The sequence below is a fragment of the Phaseolus vulgaris genome, chromosome 9 (genome assembly GCF_051622355.1).
Source record: "Phaseolus vulgaris cultivar YP4 chromosome 9, ASM5162235v1, whole genome shotgun sequence".
Classification (NCBI taxonomy): domain Eukaryota; kingdom Viridiplantae; phylum Streptophyta; class Magnoliopsida; order Fabales; family Fabaceae; genus Phaseolus; species Phaseolus vulgaris.
In genome coordinates, this window is record NC_143506.1 from 15,555,576 (window position 1) to 15,579,528 (window position 23,953).

General features: G+C 28.5%; 2 protein-coding genes across 4 annotated transcripts; one reads left to right on the forward strand and one right to left on the reverse strand.

Moving 5' to 3' along the window:
* Nucleotides 1-11,251: 11,251 nt before the first annotated feature.
* LOC137820022 (F-box/LRR-repeat protein 15) lies at nt 11,252-17,328 on the forward strand. The gene is made up of 17 exons (XM_068623789.2): nt 11,252-11,720; nt 11,911-12,142; nt 12,218-12,350; nt 12,497-12,593; nt 12,671-12,868; nt 12,950-13,220; nt 13,307-13,405; nt 13,493-13,581; nt 13,686-13,785; nt 13,870-14,040; nt 14,267-14,419; nt 14,731-14,891; nt 15,010-15,208; nt 15,470-15,936; nt 16,022-16,085; nt 16,739-16,825; nt 16,994-17,328. The coding sequence occupies exons 1-17, from the start codon at nt 11,617-11,619 to the stop codon at nt 17,078-17,080; spliced, it is 2,712 nt and encodes a 903-aa protein (XP_068479890.1). The 5' UTR covers nt 11,252-11,616; the 3' UTR covers nt 17,081-17,328.
* A 1,782-nt stretch (nt 17,329-19,110) lies between these two features.
* LOC137820023 (uncharacterized) lies at nt 19,111-22,056 on the reverse strand. 3 transcript variants are annotated; one of them, XM_068623790.2, is made up of 7 exons: nt 21,766-22,056; nt 21,623-21,665; nt 21,004-21,074; nt 20,499-20,593; nt 19,896-19,963; nt 19,647-19,757; nt 19,111-19,397 (listed from the first exon to the last, which is right to left on the reverse strand). In XM_068623790.2, the coding sequence occupies exons 1-7, from the start codon at nt 22,022-22,024 to the stop codon at nt 19,268-19,270; spliced, it is 777 nt and encodes a 258-aa protein (XP_068479891.1). In that variant the 5' UTR covers nt 22,025-22,056; the 3' UTR covers nt 19,111-19,267. The 3 variants fall into 3 exon arrangements, with proteins under 3 accessions (XP_068479891.1, XP_090150843.1, XP_090150844.1); XM_090294717.1 differs by lacking the exon at nt 21,004-21,074 and having other exon boundaries at nt 21,623-21,670; nt 21,766-21,974; XM_090294718.1 differs by lacking the exon at nt 21,004-21,074 and having other exon boundaries at nt 21,766-21,947.
* Nucleotides 22,057-23,953: the final 1,897 nt, after the last annotated feature.

Here is a 23,953-nt window from a genome sequence, read left to right on the forward strand (position 1 = left end):
AAAAAACGTAACAGACAAAGAACAAAAAATGTGATCAACACAAAAGAAATAATGGTAAAAGAAATGAAGAAAATCGGAAAAAAAGATAAAAGCAAGAAACTTTGATCAGAAAAAATCTATAAATTGCATTAGTTACGAAAACATGTAAGAAACAGAAAACCAAAAATGTCAAAAACAAACCATAAAATAGATCAAGAGAATCGGTCGAAAAGATAAAAGCAATAAACTTTAATAGTACAAAAAATATCAAAAATATAGTAGAAATGTGAGAATGAGATGAAGAAATGGTATAAAAGATTACCTCGTTCATGGAGTGCAAAATCAATCCATAAGAGGTGTTAGATATAATACTGTGAGTGTTGTTACATAGGAGTAATTTTTTGTTGTAGTGGGTCTTTTACATAGGCTCTTCCCCTATATAACTATAAGGTTCAGCCCTATGTAAACACACTTTGATTGAATAATATTCACTTTTACTGTTTCACCTTTACTCTTCTTCTTACTCTTACAAAAGGAGGTATATGTAGTCCGAAAAAGGTGCCACAATTCATCCGAAATCAAATTTGAATTTGAATAAACATTACCTTGTTTGTGATTTATGATTCTTCTGCAAACACAGTTGCGGAAAAGACCCCAATTTAAGCTTTGTTGAGAGAAGAACGGAACCCTAATCCTCGATTCTGAAGACATTGATTTTGGGCCAAATGTGAAGCACTTAACCCTTTTGAAGTTCCGTATGAGTGACACAGTTGCCAAAATGGTGAAAATGAGTAAAGGAAAAGGAGAGAAGCGAGGGCAGAAGGGTTGTCATTAGGGTTTCAGAGAAAAGAGAGTTTCAGAGAGAGGATGGAGAAAACAAAATATGATAGAGAGAAGGGAATCGAAACAGAATGAGAAAAAAAAAAGTTACTTTTAAAAAGTGTTATGTGACACGTTTTGGTTGGTCCAAGTGTATTGTGTTGAATGGTGAAATTTTTTCTACTTTTCGTATTAAATGTTTTTATATTTTTTGTTTGAAATTTTGTGGAGAGGACACGTGTTTAAACTTACTCTGAGAGTCCTCTCCATTTGTATTATGTATAGATGTACTTTGAATAATTTCTCTTCTTCATAGTCTCTCGATTTTCTTGGATAGATACTCCGTTGATAAAGTGAAAATCAGTTTAATTAAGTGATTATTCCTCTAATAAATACTATATTTACATGTTAATCAAGTCATTTATTTATACTATTGGGTTTTATCAGTTTTATTGTCCTTTTACTATTTGTACTTATATTTATTAAGTTTACACCTACTATTTTGAGCCTAAATTTTGGTTTTTGATATTACTAATACAGTATAAATATTGTGTACTGTTTTATAATTTCATGCTTACAATCAAAATCTCATTAATCATATACTATTTAACAGACTAAGAGATTTTCGATTTGACGGCTTTTTAGTCTCTTGAGTTCTCGATCTCTCAGTCCAAGAACATCACAATTGGTACCAAATATTCTTTCATTTTGCATAAAATAAAAACATATTTAAGCCTAAAAAATGTAGAGGTAAAAAAAAAAGAAAAGGGATCTACAAACTTAATAAATAAATAAAAGAAAAAATTTGTTAAGAGAGAAGAGAAAAGAAAGCGGAGAAAATAGAGGGAAATAGAAACACGAGGTAGATTCTAGAGAAACAAATTGGGAGATAAAAGACAGTATTTTTAAACAAGTTTCTTTTAAGCCCTCTTAAGATAATAACAAAAATAAAATGATTTTTTTATAAGTTAAAATATTATTTTAGAAGAAATTTAAATTAGTTTGTTTATATTTTAAAAATAATCATCTTACCTAAAAACATTTTTAGAAATTATTTATAATAATAATTTAGTATTTTTAATTTCTATAAATTTGTTATCTTTTTAAAAAAGGTTTTAATATTTTATAAAATTATCAATAATTAAAAATAACTCCATATTACAATATTTATTACAAATGTAAAATATGATCTCTATGTAAAATATTTTTTACATGAATGATTTTATTTTTTAGATAATTTGAATTTTAACATGTTTTAATCTTCATTTTAAATTTAATATATAAATTTATTTTTTACACGTCATACATGTTAATGTATTTATTATTTCAGAAAAATATATTTTTCTTTTCAATTTAACGCGTCTTTTATTAATACTTTTAAAATTTTCATTTTTGTAATATTTAATATATATTATCACAATATTGTTTATTATATTATTTTTTTATAATATTTATTTCCTTATAATATTATTTTAGATTTTTCTATTATCACTGTTAAAATAATTTATTTTTCATAAAGTTATATAATTATATTATTTTTATTTTATTTTTTACACAACTCTTATTACTTTATGACTATTTGTTAGCATGGAATTTGTTTATTATCTATATTATATTTTTAACCTTGTAATGGTTACTATTTTAATATTCATAATTGTAGGGTTGTATGAAAATATTCATAATAATAGTCTACTAATACACAAAAAAATGTTGACAAAAATAACACTTTTTTTTCTGTAACTTTGTGCTATTAGAATGCGACAGTTTAAAAATGCACCTAATTCATTACATCTAGAAAAAATACATCAGATCAGATCGTACCATTTATTACTACGAGTCTATGTTCTAGGTAAATTAAAAATCAAATACATTTGATATTTTGGAAACATTAAAAATTATATTGTTTTATTTCTTTAATAAGTAAATAAAAATAAAAGAACAGCAAATAAACAATTATAGAATTTTTCTTCCTTGATTAGTTAACGAGAAATGTTATTTTGTATTTACTTCTAGGCTTTTGCTACTTATACTTACTAAACTTCTATTTACAATCCTTTTTGTATTTTTATTTTATCACCATTTTATATAAAAATATATGTACACCCTGCACTCTATTTTTAATAATCCTCTTTGGTTGTCATGTGAATCCTTCTTACCAATTTTTTTATACTTTTTTTATGAAATGTATAAAACTTGCCTTGATCTTTTTCAGTACAATTCTATTAACTCGGTTGTTCGTATAAAATATTTTTATCAAAATTGAGCTTCTATAAGTGAAAAATATTGACCATGATTGTTCATTTTCAACAGTGAAAGAAAATATAGAAAATAAGTGAAAGGGAAGAAAATGGGAAATGAGGGGAGTGTGTGAACAAAACTATTTTAAATAACTGGTAAACTTTAGGTTAATAAAGTAATTTTTTACAAATAAAATAAGGAAATGGAAAGAAGTTAGTAAGTAGAGGAATTGTAAATAGCACAAGCTTTGGTTTTATTTGTACTTTATTGGGCTTGGGCTACTTGTACGCATGGGTATTTTTTTCTACACCCTTGTCTTTTCTTATGCACCTCATAAATAAGAAAAGGGTGTTTCTTCCTGCACCCCTTTCCAGCATCCTACATTTTTTAAAATACTAAAATATACCTTGTTATTTTTATTTGAAAAGGCATCATTATGGGTTTATAGGTTTCCGAAATTAATTTTTTGACTTATGGATTGGTAGATCTGTAGTATATTTTTTGACTTATGAATTGGTGAATCTAAAATACATTTTTGACTTATGGATTGGTGGATCCAAAATATATTTTTGACTTTTGATGTTTGATTGTGATTTTCAATAATTTGTTGGAATTTCATGGTAAGATGTAAATTTGTAAAAGTATGAACAATGGCGAAGGATTTGTTGAACTTCAATATTAATCAATTTTAGGACTCATTAAAAAACAAAAACATAAACATTCTTATGCAATCGTCAAAATTTGGTCTTCATATGTAATTATAAGGTTGTAATCAAATTCATAAATTAATATATAAACATACATTGTGGCTATTATAAATACGGAAAAACAAATTCACTCACGATTGTATAATAACTAATTCCATTATCCTTTAAAATACTAAAATAATAATATAAACAATATGTAGCTTCATCAAATTACAAAACAGAAATACAACTAAAAACATAAAAGATATGAATAATCATCGTCGTTCATGTCATTATTTGCGGACATTCACACACATCATAGGCCCACATGGTTTTCATAAGTTGTCAATAATGACTCATTCACTTTAATATTATACTTCGAGTGTTTCTTTTACACCTCTTTAATATTGTACAATTTAGTGGATGGGTCACGGTTGAAAACTTATTGATTTATGAATTCGATTACAACACCAAACTACATATGAAGATCAAGTTTTGGCAATTGGATATAAATGTTTATATTTTCCAATGAGTCTTAAAATTGATTAATAGTGAAGTTCAACAAATCTTCCGGTATTGTCCATACTTCTACAAATTAACATCTTACCATGAAATTCCAACAAACTATTGAAAACCACAACCAAACATCAAAAGTCAAAAAATACTTTCTGGATCCACTAATCTATAAGTCGAAAAATACATTTCGGAACCAGTAATTCATAAATATCCCGGAACCCAATTTCTAGAAATCTATAAACACCATAATGGTGTTTTTTCAAATATAAATTACAAAATTAGTTTTGGTACTTTAAAAAATGTAAATGTAGGGGTGTAGGAAGAAAATGGTACGGGTGTAGGAAGAAACACCCATAAGAAAATATTCACTTTACCTTATGGTTTATGAAAAAATGACTTAAAGTTGTACAATGCCTAAGTTGTTTCTTACTTTTGGATTGAATTTTTTTCTCTCACTTTTTTGCAATTCAGATGTCATTTTTTATATGAAAAAAAAATTACACAATTTTTTACTTCCATTATGATTTATAACTATTTTTTTACTTATGAATTACTGAAAGTTATTTTTAACATTTAAATTAGACAATGAGTAATTATTTCATGAAAAAAACTTTTGAATTATATAATTTAAATGTACAGTTTGAAAGTCATTTTTACATAAAAAAAAATATTGTGAAATTTCCACAATCTATAAGTCATTCTTAAGTCATTCTTAAGGTATAAGTCATTCTTCTTAAGGCTCTAAAAATGTAACATGTTAACTTTTTGAATGAAAAAAACGTAAGTAATGAATGTAGGATAAAAAAATAGATATAACTGAATGAGTAGTAATTAAAAGAAATGAGGAAGGACCAAAAGAAACTACATTAAAAGATATTGCAAAAATTAAAAACATTTTCATCTTTTACATATTATACAAAAGTGTAAAAAAATTTATTATATCCATTACGTATAGACACTTCATTCCAATGGGATTTATATTTGAGGAGAATAAAGACATTTATTTTCTTTTTATAAAAATGAAAGATAATTATAATTTATTAAAAATAAAATTACTTATTTAAACTCGTTATTTAATTAAATAAATTAATTAGATTATAATTTACATATTATATATTTTTTCATAATATAGCGTAGATGCCAACTTTTTATTCACTTTTGATTGATAATTAATTTTTATTATAAAATTTAATTGACTATTTTAAGTAGATTTACCTTCTAACTAAAGATGAAGATATGTTAGACTAGGTACAAATTTCGTTTAAAAGATAAAACTTGAACATAACCTATTTAATTGTTGTGACATCCAATTTAAAAATTTATCATATTATAAAACCTTTAAAAGAGTAAGAATCTTATTTTCTCATTGCCTTAAATAGACCAAATAGTAATTACAAAATGTTTACATTGTTACATATTGTGTGTGTACATAATATATATATATATATATATAATCCTTCATTCTATATTTTATTATATAAAAAAAACTTTAAATGGACTTATATATTAAGCAAAGTTTATTTTTTTAATTAGTATAAGACTTACTTTTTCCATCAAATATAATTTTGTAAAAGTTTGGAACTCATCTACATCCTACAAAAATGTGGGTTTGACATTCATTATATAAGTTAGATAATTACTATATACATGTTTGTTTTGTTCACAATTCTAAAAACATGAATTATTAATCAAAGGATAAACATAATGTTGATATTTTTACGTTTGATAAAATTGATTAAATCTGTGATAATTTAAAAACTATGCATATATTTAAAGTAGTTTTAACTAGTTAACAATTAATATATTTTTTTTATAATAATTCTAAACTCAATGTAAATTTCACCTAATCTGTAAAATTCTCATGCCTCTTCTGTGTAATGAATTTACGTTATGTATTTAAAAATGTCTGGGAATCTTGAATTTAAAATAATGAAAATCACGTGAGACATACAATTTAATCATGCATTATTTCTTTAATCAATCTCAATGGAATATATTGAAAAAAAAATAAATTTTGTGTTCTGATTAAATATATTTTTGCTATATTAACACCCTTACCATTTCCAAAGATAAAAAATGCTATTAACACTTTCAGTTGTATAGTTCACTCCCCGAATCATTAAAAACTAAGATTTAATATTAATATATAATCTAATTACTTCCTAAAAATTGTGTGCGTGTGAGAGAGACAGATAGAAAGAGAAAAATATCAGATTTGACAATGAATTTCAAGTTTGATGGAATCAGTTATAATTTTGTTTCTCTTATAACTTTCATCAAAAGTGGACCAGAAGGATGAATTATGATTTTGATACTCTTTTAACTTTTATCTACAATATTGATTTTTTTTATTGTGTTTCATATTTTAAAAGTCTACAATTTTGTTTGCATCAATTTATTCATTGAATTAAATTATTTTTTATGAACCTTAAATAAATAAATTAATAATAAAAAATTGAACCAGACCAAAATAAAAAAGTAAGAATTTGTATTAAAAAAAAAACTAGCACCATCCCAAAATTGCGAAACTTTAAGATACTAAGATAAAAAAGAAGTCAAAATCACATATCAAAATTAAAGGAGACAAAAAAATGAAATTTAAATAAAATAAATGAAGGTAGAATTTTAATATTTGGTTTTAGGATATAAGATTTTAAATAAAAATAATTATTGGTGTTAATGGATATCCTTTCACAGGGAAGCAATCCTGGTGAAGAAGTTCCTATTCCTAGGATGCACACCTTTCTACTTAAAAGACTCTTTCTAATTTTTAGTTTTTTCCTTGTAGCAAAAAAAACTACTTAATTTTATTATTAACTATTTAAAAAAAATAAAAATATGAATCACTTGACTTTAAAATTATTTTAGTTAAATTAATTTTACAAAATTACACATTGCCTATATTTTCATATTTTATTTATATTGCATTATTGAGTTCGAGAAATAGCATTGTAAAATTATAAAATTGTAAAGTATTTACTTAAATTAAAATAAAACCCTATAGAACTTCTTTTTTTTTCTGTAGACATTATTAATGATTCCATTGATAAATGAATCTATGTAAGAATTGTTCTTTGTTACTATTGATTGTTTTGGTGGAACCTACCTGTCATTGTATAAGGAATCCTCATGTCATATCTAAACTTCAGTTACATTTTTTATATAAAAACGCAATTTAATTCTAGCTCAAGACTTATTATTATCTTTTTACAAAATAATGTGATTTTTGCAATAAACTTTTTTAGAAATATTATTATTTCAAAAACTTCAATTCTTTTTACAATAAATTATTTTTTTAATTTGGATGAATATATAAATGCTTAAGTTGTTATAATTATTTGTTTTTAAAGATCCATAAAAACAAAAATATTTATCTATCTTAAAGGGGTATTGAATATTAAAAGTAGTATTTTTTTATAAAAGTTTTTATGTTAGACATTATTATTATGCAACTTGACATCACTAACAACAATATCTCTTATTACATGAAAAATGTATTATTAAAAAAATAAAAATTACAAAAATATAGAATGATTAGACCAAAACTCATCTCTTAACAAAAACGATAGATAAGTAGATTATATTTATTCATAAAGAATTTTAATAACAGATTATATGAAAGTCTGTTATACCAATAAAATAATTCTCTATGAATAAATCCTAATTAACCAACTTATCAGCCACACACGCATTCCATTCACGGAAAATATAAGTAAGACAATAATCACATATTTTATAACTACTAAAGTAACACATAATCACGTTTAAACCTATATATACATTATTTTGTATGATTTACATTTTTAAGGTTTTTTTTTAAATTAATATATACCTTCGTTCTAAATAAAATATTTTTAACATGTGAAATTAATTACTTAATTTCAGGGTCACCTCCTAATCATGTATAAACATTTGTTATTATATAAAGTACAACCACAACCACAATTATCCAAAACAACAACAAACACAAAATTATATTATATATATATATAAATAAATAGATTAAAATATATATATTTTTACTCATACATACTATAGAAAATATCTCATTCTAATCACACAGTCACCTACAACTTAGTTTATTAGATAACTTGTGTAATTTCTCACTTTAGTAGATAGTTTGAAAATTTTATTTTTTTGTTTTTTCCTTGATTTTTTAATTTAATTTTATTTTAAATAATTTTTCTTACTCTATACAAATTTCCACTATCTCTTATAACCATTTAACTATTTATATTTAACAATATTATAATGTGTAATGGTTATTTAATATCATATTTTATGAAAAAATATTTAATTAATATTTAAAATGGTGTGAAGTGGAGATGAGTGTCTATATGAGTATAACCGCTATGGGATGAGACCCAAACTTCAATTTTGTATGAGAATGAATGATATAAGAAAATTGTATATAAGAAAACGATAAAAAAATGAAGATTTTTTATTCTGTTGTGATTTATATCACTCAATAAGAAATATATAATGAAGTTATTATAGTTAATCGCATCATAATGAAATATATACTGTTGTGATTTTTTAATCGTATCATAATTGCATACAATAATTGCGTATAATTTGATAATTATTATAGTTAAACTTATACCTCATTTTATTATTTTTATATTGAGTGTTTACCTATTATACTAAATGGTATACCAGACCAATGATTTACTCTTAAAATATTTTATTAAAACATAACTTTCATATAATGTATAATAAATAATATGTTCAATTATTTTATTTTCATATAGTAAATAAACTTACACAAATAAAAAATAACAACACATGTATATTTTTATTTAAAAAATATTTATATAAAAAAAAATATATATATATATATATATATATTTTTAATAATTATAATAACAATAAAAAAAATTAGTTTTTTTTATAAAATATTTGTTGGGATCGAACCCCCAGGTCACCTGCGTGACAGGCGGAAATACTTACCACTATACTACAACAACAATTTTTTTTTTACAAAATTATGTGTTTTTAATATAATTATAATTCATATAGACGCACATTTTTGTCTCTTTAACTTGTTTGTTATTGTATTAATAAATACAAGATATATTCAAATCACTTTGATGTATTTAAACAAAATCATCCCAACTTAACATTGAAAAATGAGTGTTAAGTAGTCAAAGAATATAGTTAGTGTAGGATTTTTTTATTTCGGTCATGTTTTTTTCTCATGGGAGTTGTGAATCATTGCTTTTACAATGAAATTATCTTCTTGAAAAACATCTAGATTGACACTTATTCTCTTAAATTACTAGTTGGAAGTTTGGGTTATGAACTTTCTCACAATCAGTTTATCTGCTCTCATATCATTTAATATTTTGTATTAATATTAATAAAATTATAAACTTTTTTTTATATGTAGTTACTTTTTCTTAAAATTATATAAAAAATGCAAATATTTGTTTAAATATATTTTAAATAATAAAATATATTTTACACTTTACATATAAATATAATTTATGTAAATAGGTAGTGATAAAATATTTTGAAAGTGCCAAACATTACTTATAATTGCGTACAATATTTGCCTACAATAATAGTGTATAATAGTAGACGTGTATTGATTTTTACATTTGGATATGAGTATGAATATAGTTAAACTTGTACCAGACTATTTATTTACTCTCAAATTTTATTTTAATTGATCACTAACTCTAAAAAGGATTATCTTTCGACATATATATCGATTTAGGAAGTTTTAACAATTGCATAAATGACTTATAATTACTTCTTGATAATGGTTATCTCATATCGACATTGTCGGTGATTTATCATCATTATCATAATTTATATAGTGGTAAATTGTACATGTATTAATATTTGTGCACATTTTTGTCTCTTTAACTGGTTTGTTATTGTATTAATACACAGATGATATATTCAAATCACTTCGATGTATTTAAAAAAAAATAATGTAACTTAAAAGAATATATAGTTAGAATAAGATTTTTTTATTTTACTAATGTTCTTTTCTCATTGAAGATGTGAATCATTGCTTCTAGAATGAAATTATCTAATGTTGTTATAATTCTTGAAGAACATTTAGATTGACACTTATTCTCTTAAATTACTAGTTGGAAGTTTGGGTTATGAACCTTCTCACAGTTTCTCTACTCTCATATCATTTAATATTTTGTATTAATATTAATAAAATTATAAATTTTTTTACATGTAGTTACTTTTTCTTAAAATTATATAAAAAATGCAAATATTTGTTTAAATATATTTTATATAATAAAATATATTTTACACTTTACATATAAATATAATTTATGTATATAGGGTAGTGATCTTTAGAAAATATTTTGAAAGTGCCAAACATTTTGTACGACTGTATAAAAATTTAAAAATATTAAATATACAAAATATACTAAAATTTTAAAAAATATTTTTATTAATATACAAATATATATATATATATATATATATTTATACATTAAACACGTTTTTAATGTATTGTATAATATTTTTTTGAAAAATAAATAAATATTGAAATTATAAATCAGATATAATATATTTTTTTCTAAAAATATAATATAGTGATATAATTTGATTCATCATAATAGAGGTAATAAAATTTGGAATGTCATAAAGAATTTGGTTGATCGCAAAAGGTAACTTGTTTGTGTGAAAATGAGTAACAGGATTAAGTTGTTTAATAACATGAAAAGAAGATGAAAAATGTTAAGAAGAAAATTTTGAAGAGAAGAGAGAAGAATTGGAAGCAAGAGAGTCCCATAAAATGATGAATGTTAATGGAGTCTTTCTTTATTGTCTTCAAAATTGAAATCAGAAATAAAAATGCTCATCTCATCAAGACAAGACATCATCCTTTGGTTGGTTCCCATTAGCACCACTTTTGTAGACGCAAAAAGAGACAGCAACCACTAAGCACCCTTTTTCAAACTCAACACGCCGAACCGCAATTTTAAATTTATTTTTAAATAATTAATTAATTAAATAAATAAACAAGAAAATAAATAAACAGACAAACAATAAATATCAGGTTAAACGCCGTCGTCTACCTCGTGAAATCTCTCTCTGATTAGTAAACTAGCTTTCCGCAAAGAAGAGAAAGAAAGAAACACAAGACTTTGAGAGGAGCCAAAATCGCAACAACGTATCCGACCGGATCCATTCTTTCATATCGCTATTCTGTGTTCAATTTCCACATTTTCTGGAAACACAGAAACAAATTCTCTGTTGAAACTGGTTTCGCCTTAGGGTTTCTCGCCAAATGTGCGCGATCCAGACCTAGGGTTTATCAGCCGTTACTTTTTGCTCCTGCATAAGCTTCAAGCCTCGTCGTTTCTATTCTCTCTTCGCGGGACCCATTCTGTCCATTCACTGCATGGAGAGGTTTTCGTCTCACCGGCGTCGTTCCGATGGAGAGAGTACTTCCGCTTCATCCGAGGACAATCGCCGGAAGCGCATCAGAGTTTATTTTGATTTCGAGTGAGTTTGTTGAGTGCGAGTCGTTGGCATTGGGCATTCGTTACCTTTAAGATGTGCTGTTTTTCACTAGGGTTGTGTTACGATTGGTCTTCATTTCTGAATTGGGATAATTGGAAAATGCACGCGGGACAAGGATGTTATTGCATTATTGGTAAATGTGGTGTATTGATGTTCGTTTATTTTTTGGCAGTGGCGTTCATTCTACCATTGCGAGTTCTTCGAATTCTGGGAAATCCAGTGCATCTGCCGAGTATGGTGATTATACTGATCTTCAAGGATCGTCTCTTCGATCCAACGATGATGCTTTGAGGTTGATGTCTTCTGGCGAGGAGAGTAACTTTGATGAAGGAGATGACAGTGACATCGCAAATGTAGATGATCTAGTAGCCAAGATGGATCTTACGGATGATTTATTGCACATGGTATTTACCATTTCTCGCTATTTTAATGGTTTGAAATTCGGAAGTCTATCCTTACCCGTTCCCCCTGTAATTTAGGTTTTCTCCTTTTTGGATCACTCCAATCTCTGCAAAGCTGCCAGGGTTTGTAAGCAGTGGCGTACTGCTAGTGCTCATGAAGACTTTTGGAAGAGTTTGAATTTTGAAGATCGTAACATATCTGTTGAGCAATGTGAGCCTGCGAATATATTTCATAATAAACTGTTATTTGTAAATGTTTGGTACCTTTTAGCTTTCAAATATGGGTAGTGGAAATAATGCTCTGTGTCCCTCGTAATCTTGTAAATGTGCTGATACAATGCTTGTGTCTTTGTGTAGTCGAGGACATCTGTAGGCGTTATCCTAAAATCACAACAATCCGCTTGTCCGGTCCTCCATCTTACCAGCTTGTCATGAAGGCCGTCTCTTCGTTAAGGTTGGTAGCTTCTTCGGTATTTGGGTTGCTAATTAAGTTACCTGTGATTCATTCTCATTCTTTATAACTGTTTTCAGAAATCTTGAGGCTTTAACATTGGGAAGAGGAAATATAATGGATAGCTTTTTCCATGCTTTGGCTGATTGTTCTATGTTGAGGAAACTGAGCATCAATGATGCTATACTTGGCAGTGGTATTCAGGAAATATCAGTTAATCACGACAGACTGTGTCATCTCCAGTTGACAAAGTGCCGTGTGATGCGAATAGCAGTCAGGTGAATATGTTTCAGTGGTTAGCGCACATTTAGCTTTATCTTTGCCAGGGAACTCAAATGTAATATCTTTTTCTTTTCCAGGTGCCCACAACTTGAAACCATGTCCTTGAAGCGCAGTAACATGGCTCAGACTGTACTCAACTGCCCCCTTTTGCAAGAGCTTGATATAGGGTCTTGCCACAAACTTCCTGATTCTGCTATTCGATCGGCTGTTACATCATGCCCGCAATTAGTTTCTTTGGACATGTCTAATTGTTCATGTGTTAGTGATGAAACATTAAGGGAAATAGCCCAGAATTGTGCTAACCTTAGTTTCCTTGATGCATCATACTGCCCAAATGTATCCTTGGAGGTATGTTTTGAGTCTATAATCACTTTTTGCCTTTATAGATTCAATCTGCCTTATTTTGACATGCTTTTCCCCTTCCTATTTGAAAGACTGTTCGACTGCCAATGTTAACAGTTCTGAAGCTTCACAGTTGTGAGGGCATCACTTCAGCTTCAATGGCTGCAATAGCTTATAGTTACATGTTGGAGGTATGTGACTTGTCCACGAGGCTCATATTAATGTCTTACTTCTCGGGCAAGACTTGTAAATGAGAAATGATGTTACTGCTTTTGTAGGTTTTGGAGCTTGATAATTGTAGCCTATTGACATCAGTGTCTTTAGATCTTCCTCGCTTGCAGAACATTAGATTGGTTCATTGTCGCAAGTATGGCCACCTTTGCTTCTTGTCACATCTTTTAATGCTTCTATTCACCGTATTTTTTAGTACTTCCTTTTGTAATTTCTTTCTTAAACTATTTATGTTATCAGATTTTCCGATTTGAACTTGATGACCCTGATGCTGTCTTCTATTTTGGTGTCCAATTGTCCTGTGCTCCATCGTATAAACATCACATCAAATTCACTTCAAGTATGTCATAATTATGTCCTTCGTTTTCTGTTCCCATATTTGCCTGTACTATAATGGATTAAAGGCAGAATTGTGGCAATGCAGAAATTAACTATACCAAAGCAGGACAGCTTAACCACATTGGCTTTGCAATGCCAATCTTTGCAAGAAGTGGATCTCTCTGAGTGTGAATCTTTGAATAATTCTGTATGCAATGTTTTTAATGATGGTGGAGGCTGTCCAGTGTTGAAATCGTTAGTTCTTGATAATTGTGAGGTATATTTTAATCATTTGGTGGTGTTCATTTTCCCTAATTTGCTTGTGCATGATCTACACCACTAGTATCAACTAATAACTGTCATGTATTTTATATAATTTTTTAGACGTATTTTCCAGTATATATCCGTAATGTCATATTATGAATTTTGCCTATGGAGTTATTGCCTGTAATTTTGTTAATTATTTTTTAAAATTCTAACCTGTGGTGATTTGATGAATTCAGAGTTTGACATCAGTTCAATTCATCAGTACCTCTTTGATCTGTCTCTCGCTTGGTGGTTGCCGGGCAATAACTAATCTTGATCTCACATGCCCTAATCTGGAGAAACTTGTTTTGGATGGCTGTGATCATTTGGAAAGAGCGTCATTTTGTCCAGTAAGTGCTATTGGTTGCTTTATAATCTGTTTGCATAAGATTAAACTTTTTAATTCTTTATGTTCTTTTTATTTTGAATATTTGGTATACTGCTAAATCATTCACAGCTACTGAATATGAAATATGAAGTCTTCTGCTTGTTTGTTTTCCTGATTGTGTTCTTTTCAAGCTATGAAGTTTATACTTTACAATGTAAGACATCTAGGTCTCCCTTCTAGAAAACATTTCTGTTTTGAATGAGATGAACTTGTGTTAATCTGATTTACACTAGCTAGAGGCTAAGTATTTTTCTTTTCATGCCTCACTTCCAGGTTGGTCTTTCATCCCTCAATTTAGGAATATGTCCTAAATTAAGCACACTCAGAATCGAAGCACCTTATATGGTGTCACTTGAGTTGAAAGGATGTGGTGTACTATCTGAAGCGTTCATTAATTGTCCACTCTTAACATCTCTAGATGCCTCCTTTTGCAGGTTATCTATACATTACTTTCCTATTTATCCTTTCTAAAACATTCATTAATGGTTTCTCTGAACATGTCCAGACTCTTCCTTCTGAATGCTGACTGACTTTTACTGTTTGGAATTACAGCCAACTAACTGATGACTGCTTGTCTGCTACAACTGTCTCATGCCCACTGATTGAATCATTGATATTGATGTCATGCCCATCAATTGGTTCAGCGGGTCTTCGATCTTTATATTGTCTTCCAAATTTGACTGTTCTTGACTTATCATACACTTTCTTGGTGAACTTGCAGCCTGTTTTTGATTCTTGTTTACAGCTAAAGGTTAGAGTTACCACTGGAGCACGGTTTCTTATTCTTGTACTTTTTTTTAATCGGGAGTAGTGCTAATGAGATGGGTTTAGAATAATACTTTTTTTATAATCAGTATTGTGTACTCTCATCATGGTGTCATATTCTCATAGTTTCAATTTGTCTTTTCTCCACCTAATTCTTGATAATTTGGCATGCTATATGACTTTTATTTTTTTATTATCTTCATCTTTGCTGATAGTGCTACTTTTTTTTTCCACCTGTTTCATGAAGGTGTTAAAGCTGCAAGCATGCAAATATCTCACTGAAACATCACTTGAACCTCTTTACAAAGGAGGGGCTTTACCAGCACTTCAGGAGTTGGACTTGTCTTACGGAACTTTCTGTCAGTCAGCCATAGATGAGCTTCTTGCTTGCTGCACAAACCTCACTCATGTGAGCTTGAATGGCTGTTTGAATATGCATGATTTGAATTGGGGATGCAGTTGTGGGCAGAGTAAGAATTTGCCTGCTGTAAACACCCTATACAGGGCAAGTTCTAATGAGAATGTTCCCGAATCAAGTGAGCAATCCCCTCGCTTGTTGCAAAACCTAAATTGTGTTGGGTGTCCAAATATTAGGAAGGTTGTCATTCCATTGAGGGCAAATTGTTGTCATTTGTTAATTTTAAACCTTTCGCTGTCTGCAAATTTGAAAGAGGTTGATGTTACTTGTCTCAACCTATGCTTTCTTAATTTAAGGTATGGTTGGGTCTGCAATAAATGTATGTTGGTTTCTATCCATCTCATATAAGATATATGGTAACGTTTTAACTTCTCTCTTCAGCAATTGTTCCTCTTTGGAAATTTTGAAGCTAGAGTGTCCAAGATTGACTAGTCTATTCCTTCAGGTATTAAGCCTTCCATGCTAATTTTAATCCGTTAGAAGTTTTGAATATTGGCGCTTCAGTGTTGTCTTATCCTTTTGTTTTAGATATACTTTACTATATATATATATTAATAATATATATTACGTAATGTGTAGGTTATCTTTTGTGAATTACATATTTATTGAAATGTTTGAAAGATTCCCTTGCTGCTCTGTGTATCACTGATTTTACCTATTACATATTTACTTAATTCTCTTGTCTTGGATTGTCTTGCCCCTTTCAAACCTTGTATAATCGAGTATTTCCCTGTTTAAAGGTTTCTTACGAACTCTAGAGGGTTGGATAAGTCTTTTATAGAATCATGTTCGGATTTGAGATTGGCTTTTTGTGCTCCACCGTAATTTTAGTTTGTTAGAAATGAATTTAGTATATTGTGTTACGATCCAATTTCAAGGTAATTGACACGAGTCCCTCCTTGGAAGTATAAGATTCTATCTAGTGTAGGATTTATTAGTTGTTGGACTTTCTTACTTGGATAGCTATTTTTTGTAGTGTAGTTCTTGTCATATTTTCATCAATTAAATTTACTATCAAATTGAAGCTCACCCCTTATCAATTTGTGTCAAGTCTTCGTTTCATTAAACTTTTTTATCTTTGATATTTTGGGTTTTCAGTCTTGCAATGTTGACGAGGAAGCTGTTGAAGTTGCTATATCAAAATGCACTATATTGGAGACTCTTGATGTTCGCTTTTGTCCAAAGGTGATAGCGAACTCAGTTTTCTGTTATATTCCTTATTCACTTTGCGTGTTGACTGAGGCTTTTAGCTATTTAACCTTTTCATACGTAATGATGGAATAATGCTTAATATTATAACTTTTGGTCATGATCTTCGACTAATTATTTTTTGAACTTCATGGTGGTTCGTAGATAAGCTCAATGAGCATGGGAAGATTACGCACAATTTGTTCAAGTTTGAAGCGTATATTCAGCAGTTCGTCAACTTTGTTGCCTTGATCAAGGATGTCAGTTTTTCCTAGTTAGTGCATTTCTTTCACTTGGATTTAAAGCGCGCTTCGTAATAAATCTGTTATTTCATCGTGTTTTGTAAATGGCTAAATTTTAAATTTGATTGTTTGTTTTGCACATGGAAATCAGTTCTATTTTTGTTGCAATAATTTATCTTTATTCTACTTGCTATTCTTGTAAATCAACAATTCAAATTTCAAATTTCTAACGAATCCGTGATGAAGAATTCAGGTATATTTTTTACTTTTGTATTTTGTTTTAAATATTGTTTTCTAAAAGAATTTACATTATTCATCAATCAATTTATTACCAATATTTATGTTTGAAATTATTTTCAAAATAAGTATTTAAAAAAACTGAAAATGTTTAGAGTGTTAAGAGGACATTTTTTTAGAAAATATATTGAGAGGTACAAATACTTGCGAATGAGTTAAAGGAATAGTGAATTAGAACAAAATTATTTTTGAAAATAAGAAAAACACAAGGTTTTAGTTTCCCCATAACATGATTCCGTGAAAGTACGTATTATTATCGTTTTCAAATACTATTATAAAGCAAACTGAAATTTATGTAACTTGATTGTATATCGAGGTGTGGTTGATATCTGGGAGAAATTAACTTGCGCCTATTATGATTTTGAGCTTTTATTCTCCCAGATTTTGACGACTGAAGGTAAGATTACATTTAGTTTTAATTGTTTAATTTTTAGGTTTTAGGTCAAGGAGGTTTTCAAGTTGAATGTCGTTATTGTTAATCTACGTCATATAGTTTAAATATGTTTTTCTTTTCTTTATTGGCTTAGTTTTACTCTTTAAAATTTGGAGTGAATATAATTTTGGTATCATATCATAGCCTTTTTAAAAGAAATTTAACCATTACAAAAAAAACTTTAGCCAATAATGGTGTAATCATTGAGTATAATGGAGTGATGTAAACCGTTATGAACTTATTTTCTTATTAGTAGAAATTGGACACATGTATACAACTCATGTACTATCAAGTGAATTTGAATGCGCTATGCCATGTAAACAGTTATAAAGTTTTTTACGTCTTTCAAATTTAAAAATATTTTTTTAGTTGGCCCGATTGAAGAGAATGGAAGAGTGAGGAAGAAATAGGAGAGGAAGAGGTACGTTTAAAATTGCTACAAAAATTTGTATTTAAACTATTGTTAATACAAATTTCAGAAGTTTAAAATTGAAGAAAATATTTCGAATTTATAAAGAAATATACAATTAGCCATGTTAGAATATTTTATCTTCAACAGATATTAAAATAAGTTATATATAGATTAAAAGTGTTAAAAAAGAAATATAGGGATTTAAAAATATTTTTAAATTTGGAATATAGAAAAATACTTTTAAATTATGGAACTGAAAAAGTCATTTAAAAACTTGAGTGATTGAAAAGATCAATATTATTTGAAAACTAGGAGTAACAAAAATATTTAATGAGTTGACGTATTACATTTAAATTTGCATGACAACCCATTAGTTCGCGGCAACTTCTCATTAACGTAGGTAGTACCAAGAGATTGAAAAACATTTTTGTATATATATTTGGAAATAAAAATAAGTTTTACTCTAAATGTTAAATAACTAAAAATAAAATTAATCCTTCTAATTTTTAGAATAAGACGTTATTCTTTTTATAAATATGGTTTTTTTACCTTACGCATAAATTTAAAAATATTCTTCTAGAAAAATTAATAAAAAAGGTTTATAAAGTGATTTTAGTCAAGAGGTATTATCCCGCAGAACACATTTTGTTTAGTTCGTATTCTCGTTCTAGGGGTGAGGCTTAAATGTTCGTTTGCACCATTTTTCTTTCAAATTTAACCACCCTTGTAATTCATAATATACATTTTCATATATGATCACACTTCTAACAATTAAGACTAGACATTTACATATGTCTCGAGATAAACAATTAGCTAATATACACACACAAGGGAGTTATACCTTATGACTAAAGACTCGTTGTTAAAAACACAGAAGATAAAAAAAAACTCAGTCAAGTTTAAAAAAACAGATCGATACTTTAAAACCTTTTTCATATTTGATCCACATTATATTATTTGTGTTTTAAGGTTTTGCATTTGGAACATTGGTTCTATAATCGTAAGTTCTCAAGTAAGCTGACTAATAATAAAAGGCGAATAAGCATGTTAGATATTCATAGTATTGATTCTAGTTGCTTTAATTCAGGGTCCAAACTACCTGTTTCCTCGCCTTCCGGTTCCCTGTATGAATCAGCTATAACCTTTCCTTTACTCAGCACATCTGAAGGCACAGTTTTTAAGAGGCTGAAACATAAAGCCTAGTAAGAATCACATCTTCTCAATCATGTAAAGCTATGTTTGGATAAAAGTTGGAAAAATGCTTTTAGAAATTTTAATGCGCATTTCTGACTTCAAGACGAAGGAAAAACTTGTTACTTTAGGAACTTTTGGTATTCCCAACTGACATCCAAACATAAACCAGTTAGGGGAAATATATGCAAGAGGAAGAAGAGATACCATGGATAGAAAAACAACAAAAACTACAGAAATCACCTGTCTAGAGCGTTAAGGGCGGAATTGATTTTTGCCTTCATTGATTTGACCGAGGCTTCAGGATCCTTTCTTGTTGCATTAAGAAGCAAGGAATCAAGTTCTTCTAGTGATCTGCACAAGCAGAAATCTTTCATTGGGTTTTGAACTTTTTCATATTGAAAGAATTTAATTATATACAATGTATAATAGATCAATGACTACTCGTGACAGTCAATTCATGCAATTTTTTTCGGAAATTGATTACAATACCTCAGACATTCATCAACATCATTGAAAGCAGTTTTACCATTGCCACTGTCAGATGCATACTGTGCCACCTACAAAAAGACCGTGGTGCTCTAATTAACTTTCATATCCATAAAGATAACGTAATGAGAATGGCTTTAGACACGCTGAAGGAGAAATAGTTTATCCAAAGATAGATATCAGCAATGGCATGAGCTTTGAACAACACTCATTGAAGCTGTTGGTTGTTCCATCTTGTTTAGGAGTCTTTTGAAATTAGCTTGATAACAAAGGCAAGTATGGTTATATCAGTTTTCAATGTTCTCTCTCTTTTTATTTCTCTCCTAAACGAGACAGTAACAACCAAATAGAGTTGTTTTCGTAGCAAATAGAAGCTTGGTATCAGAATTTAAAGTTGAGGAACTGTGTATAAGAAAGGACTCGGTGTGTAAATATACGAATACTTCATACTCAATCACAAAATTGAAGCCTCATAAACCTTTCAACTGACCGAGAGGGAGGGGGGCCGGGGACTCAATAGAGAATTCTAACTTTTCTTTATGAAGAGAAAAGATTAGTTTCACATCTAAAAGAACACCTAATAAGTTGAAGGAAGTCTTTACTCACTGCTCTTATATTTATACGAAGTGATGCTGCGGGCCCAGAACGAAGTAGAGACCGACAAAAGTCATATTGGGGTTCATCACCCTGTAATGTTTTTTCTGCAGTAGTAAAAAAAGCCTAAATAAAATTTATATTACATTCAAATTATGATTGTTGCAAACCTTGTCATATGAACACCTACAGCAATACTAATAGCCAGGATACAAAATGTACAGGAATGACAAAACCAACTATGTGAATTGAGAGAATGTATGGCATCAGAATTATGTCAAATTTTAAGTCAGAAACAAAAGAACTGTATTTCAATCAATTTCCTTTTGTGAGGCGCTTATTTGTTTTTGATAGCTATATTAGCAAATGTGGCCAGCCAAATGAGATAATCAAGAAACGTTGGGAACCTAGAAAATAGAACAAAATACTAACTATGAGTAAGGAATAAGAAATAACTTCAAATAGTCGAAATCACATATTTTCTGATATCTGGATTCTAGCAAGACAAAGGCACTACCTAAGTCCTTGATCTGAAACTCCGTAAGTATGACAGCTGGTACATAAGCCTCCAGGGGATCAAGCTTTTTTCTACAGCATTGCAGAACAAAATAGTTTTAAAATCACCGTTCTTCGGATGCACATAAACATTCTTTTAACCATAAATTATAAAAAAGCAAATCTACCACCGAAATAAATCAAACATCCCCTCCCCCTTATGAGTACATAAATAAATAAATTGAATGAACAAAGTGCATTAACAATGTAAAGAGCTTTTACAAGATCGACCAATCATAAATAGTTATATTTGTCATCTTTTCCAATAACTAATTCAAAATCATTTTCATGATTTCTGACTGGTTAATAGTATCAAAACCAGGTAATAAAAATGAAACTCAAGTCAAATTACATTTAGTCTAGCATAATGCAAAGAATATGTATAATTGAATCATCATCGCAAAGCTAGCCAATACTGGAGATGCTTACCTATCTGAAGAGAATAAAAACTTGAGAAAACACACGTAAATTAATACAAGGAACTAATCGACTAACTAAATTATAATTATAGGAAAAACTAACTGATATGCACAAAGTATAAGCGAAAAGATGATGACATGATGATCATTGATAATTCATACCTCTTAACATAATTATCGAAAGGACTTGCTTGAACAGCGGCACCTGCACTTGAAAATGGCAATATCATGAAACCAATCCAATATGTGAAGAGGATGAATGAAACGGTGAAAGAAGGGAGTGAAACGGTGAAAGAAGTACGTACGATGAGGAATGAGAAGGAGGTGGGAGAGAAGCAGAGAGAACGACACCGTGCGCCGCCCCTCACGCCACCTTGGGGGCGACACTGCGCACCTCACTCGCTTCGCCTTCCAAGTGGAACACTGCAAGGGTCTGTAGCTGCTAACATGCGCAGGGGTGCCAAGTGACGCCATTCCCACACAACATAATAGTGAGGCTGGCTTGATGGTTGGCGATAACGTAACCGATTCGGTGGGTCCCACTCTTATCTTCTTAGTTGTCATCTCTCTCTCACTAACCACTCCTCTTCTTCCCTTCCCACATTTTTGTAATTTGCAGATATATCCTTTCCACTTTCCATAATAATTCTATCTACTCGTTTTTTAAATTCCTCCTACTTTAATTTTCTAATTTCAATCTTATATATTCAACATACTTAATTCATCACCATTGATAAAAAAAATGACTACTTTTAATTAATAATATTATTGATTAAATTTTATATGAAAAAATATACCAATGGAGTTAAGTAGTTTAAATAATAATTATATATGAAAAATGTTATTTATAATTTAATTAATAACATTTTAATCAACTAATATGATTTAGACATAATTAATTTTCTTCTTTTTTATTAGTTTCAGTTTATAAGTTAAATCAACAAAATTATAGAATGAGAATTTGGGGATGAATATGAAGGTGTTAAATGTTGGATCTATAAAAAAAATAAAGAAAAGTTGTTGCAGTTGCAATGCTTAAATTGTAGTTATTAACATGTACAACGTGACTTTCTTGAAAAAAGAGAGCAGCAAATGTGTATATTAATAAGAGGTATATTATTAGGCGTTTTATTCTCGTGTAGTGTTCGACAATAAAATTAAGTTTGACATAAAACTACAGAGAAGATAACATAGTTATTTAATTTTGACTTCGTTGCGTGTATTTTACGAAAGGACGTAATATAATTTAGACCGTGTTAGTAACCAAACCTAAATAAAAGGACTATTTAACCATTTAAAAAACTAAGGAATAAAGTAAAATTTAGGGATGAGAATATGAGGCTGCGGGTTCGTCTTTAGTTGGTTACTAAAAGGTGTGGAGTAAGTTTATTAATCTCGCTAATCTGTTTTGGTCTTCGTCCTGTATAATTCGTAATTCATGCGGGTTGATCCACTCACTTGCATGAATAAATAATAAAATTAATTTATTATTGTATTATTTTTATTTTATTTTATTTAAAATAAATAAATTTAATATATTAAAAAATATTTTATTTTAATCATTTAAAAGAGATAAAATTAAGAGTGATAATAAATTTAGTTTTAAGTAAACTCTTATATTTAAAATTTGTTAATAAAAAAATAATATAAAGAAGAAATTTGAATAAGATAACTAAAAAATTAGTCATTTTCATTAAAATATTGTAGCAAAACTTTGATAAAATACTTTTGTACATTTATATATATGTACAGGAAAAAAATAGATACAAAATAAAACTTTAATTATTTTTAATCAAGTCTTCTAACAACTCTTATACTTAAATTTATACTTTTTTATTTTATTTTAACTAAATGAATTGAAACATTGATTTTAATATTTCAGTAGTAAGAAAAAGTTTTTTTATAATTAATGAAATTTTAATTTTTAAAAAAATACATTTTTTTTCATGCGGACTAGTTTGCAGACCTGCAACTTACTTATGCGGGACAGACAGTAAAATGAGGACAATTGCTTCATGCACCATATTACTACACCCTACACCCGATTCCAGCGGAAAAGACAAAACTGTCTTTAAAGAAAATTTCCGAAATATGTGTTCTGGATTTTTTTTTCCAGAACTAAATTTTATATTACAGATTTTTTTTTATCTGGAATGAGTTTTTCATTTCCGAAACACAATAATCTCTTTTTTAGATTTTTTTTTCGAAATGTATTATTTTCAATTCTGAACTTTTTTATTCAAAATAGAATTTTAATTTTTGTTTTCGGATTTTTATTTCCGAAACTCAATAACCACTTATGGATTTATTTTTCTAGAATATATTCTTTTCAATTCTGGATTTTTATTTACAAAATTAAGGACATTTTTGGAAATTAAAAAAATATGTTGGGTGAAGGTTAAAAATGATAGGAAGCATTTGCCTAAAATGAGTTTGCACTCCTTATGTGGGACATGCCAACCCAACCCACATTTTACAGATCAAACATGAGGC

Excerpts from the sequence above, each read along its gene's own strand:
- LOC137820022 (XM_068623789.2), top strand. The coding sequence starts at position 11,617 with ATGGAGAGGTTTTCGTCTCACCGGCGTCGTTCCGATGGAGAGAGTACT. Across the intron at positions 11,721-11,910 it reads AGAGTTTATTTTGATTTCGA|TGGCGTTCATTCTACCATTG; the intron begins GTGAGTTTGTTG and ends ATTTTTTGGCAG. Across the intron at positions 14,041-14,266 it reads TAGTTCTTGATAATTGTGAG|AGTTTGACATCAGTTCAATT; the intron begins GTATATTTTAAT and ends TGATGAATTCAG.
- LOC137820023 (XM_068623790.2), bottom strand. The coding sequence starts at position 22,024 with ATGACAACTAAGAAGATAAGAGTGGGACCCACCGAATCGGTTACGTTA. Across the intron at positions 21,666-21,765 it reads CCTCCTTCTCATTCCTCATC|GTGCCGCTGTTCAAGCAAGT; the intron begins GTACGTACTTCT and ends TTTCAAGTGCAG. Across the intron at positions 19,964-20,498 it reads TTCGTATAAATATAAGAGCA|GTGGCACAGTATGCATCTGA; the intron begins GTGAGTAAAGAC and ends GTCTTTTTGTAG.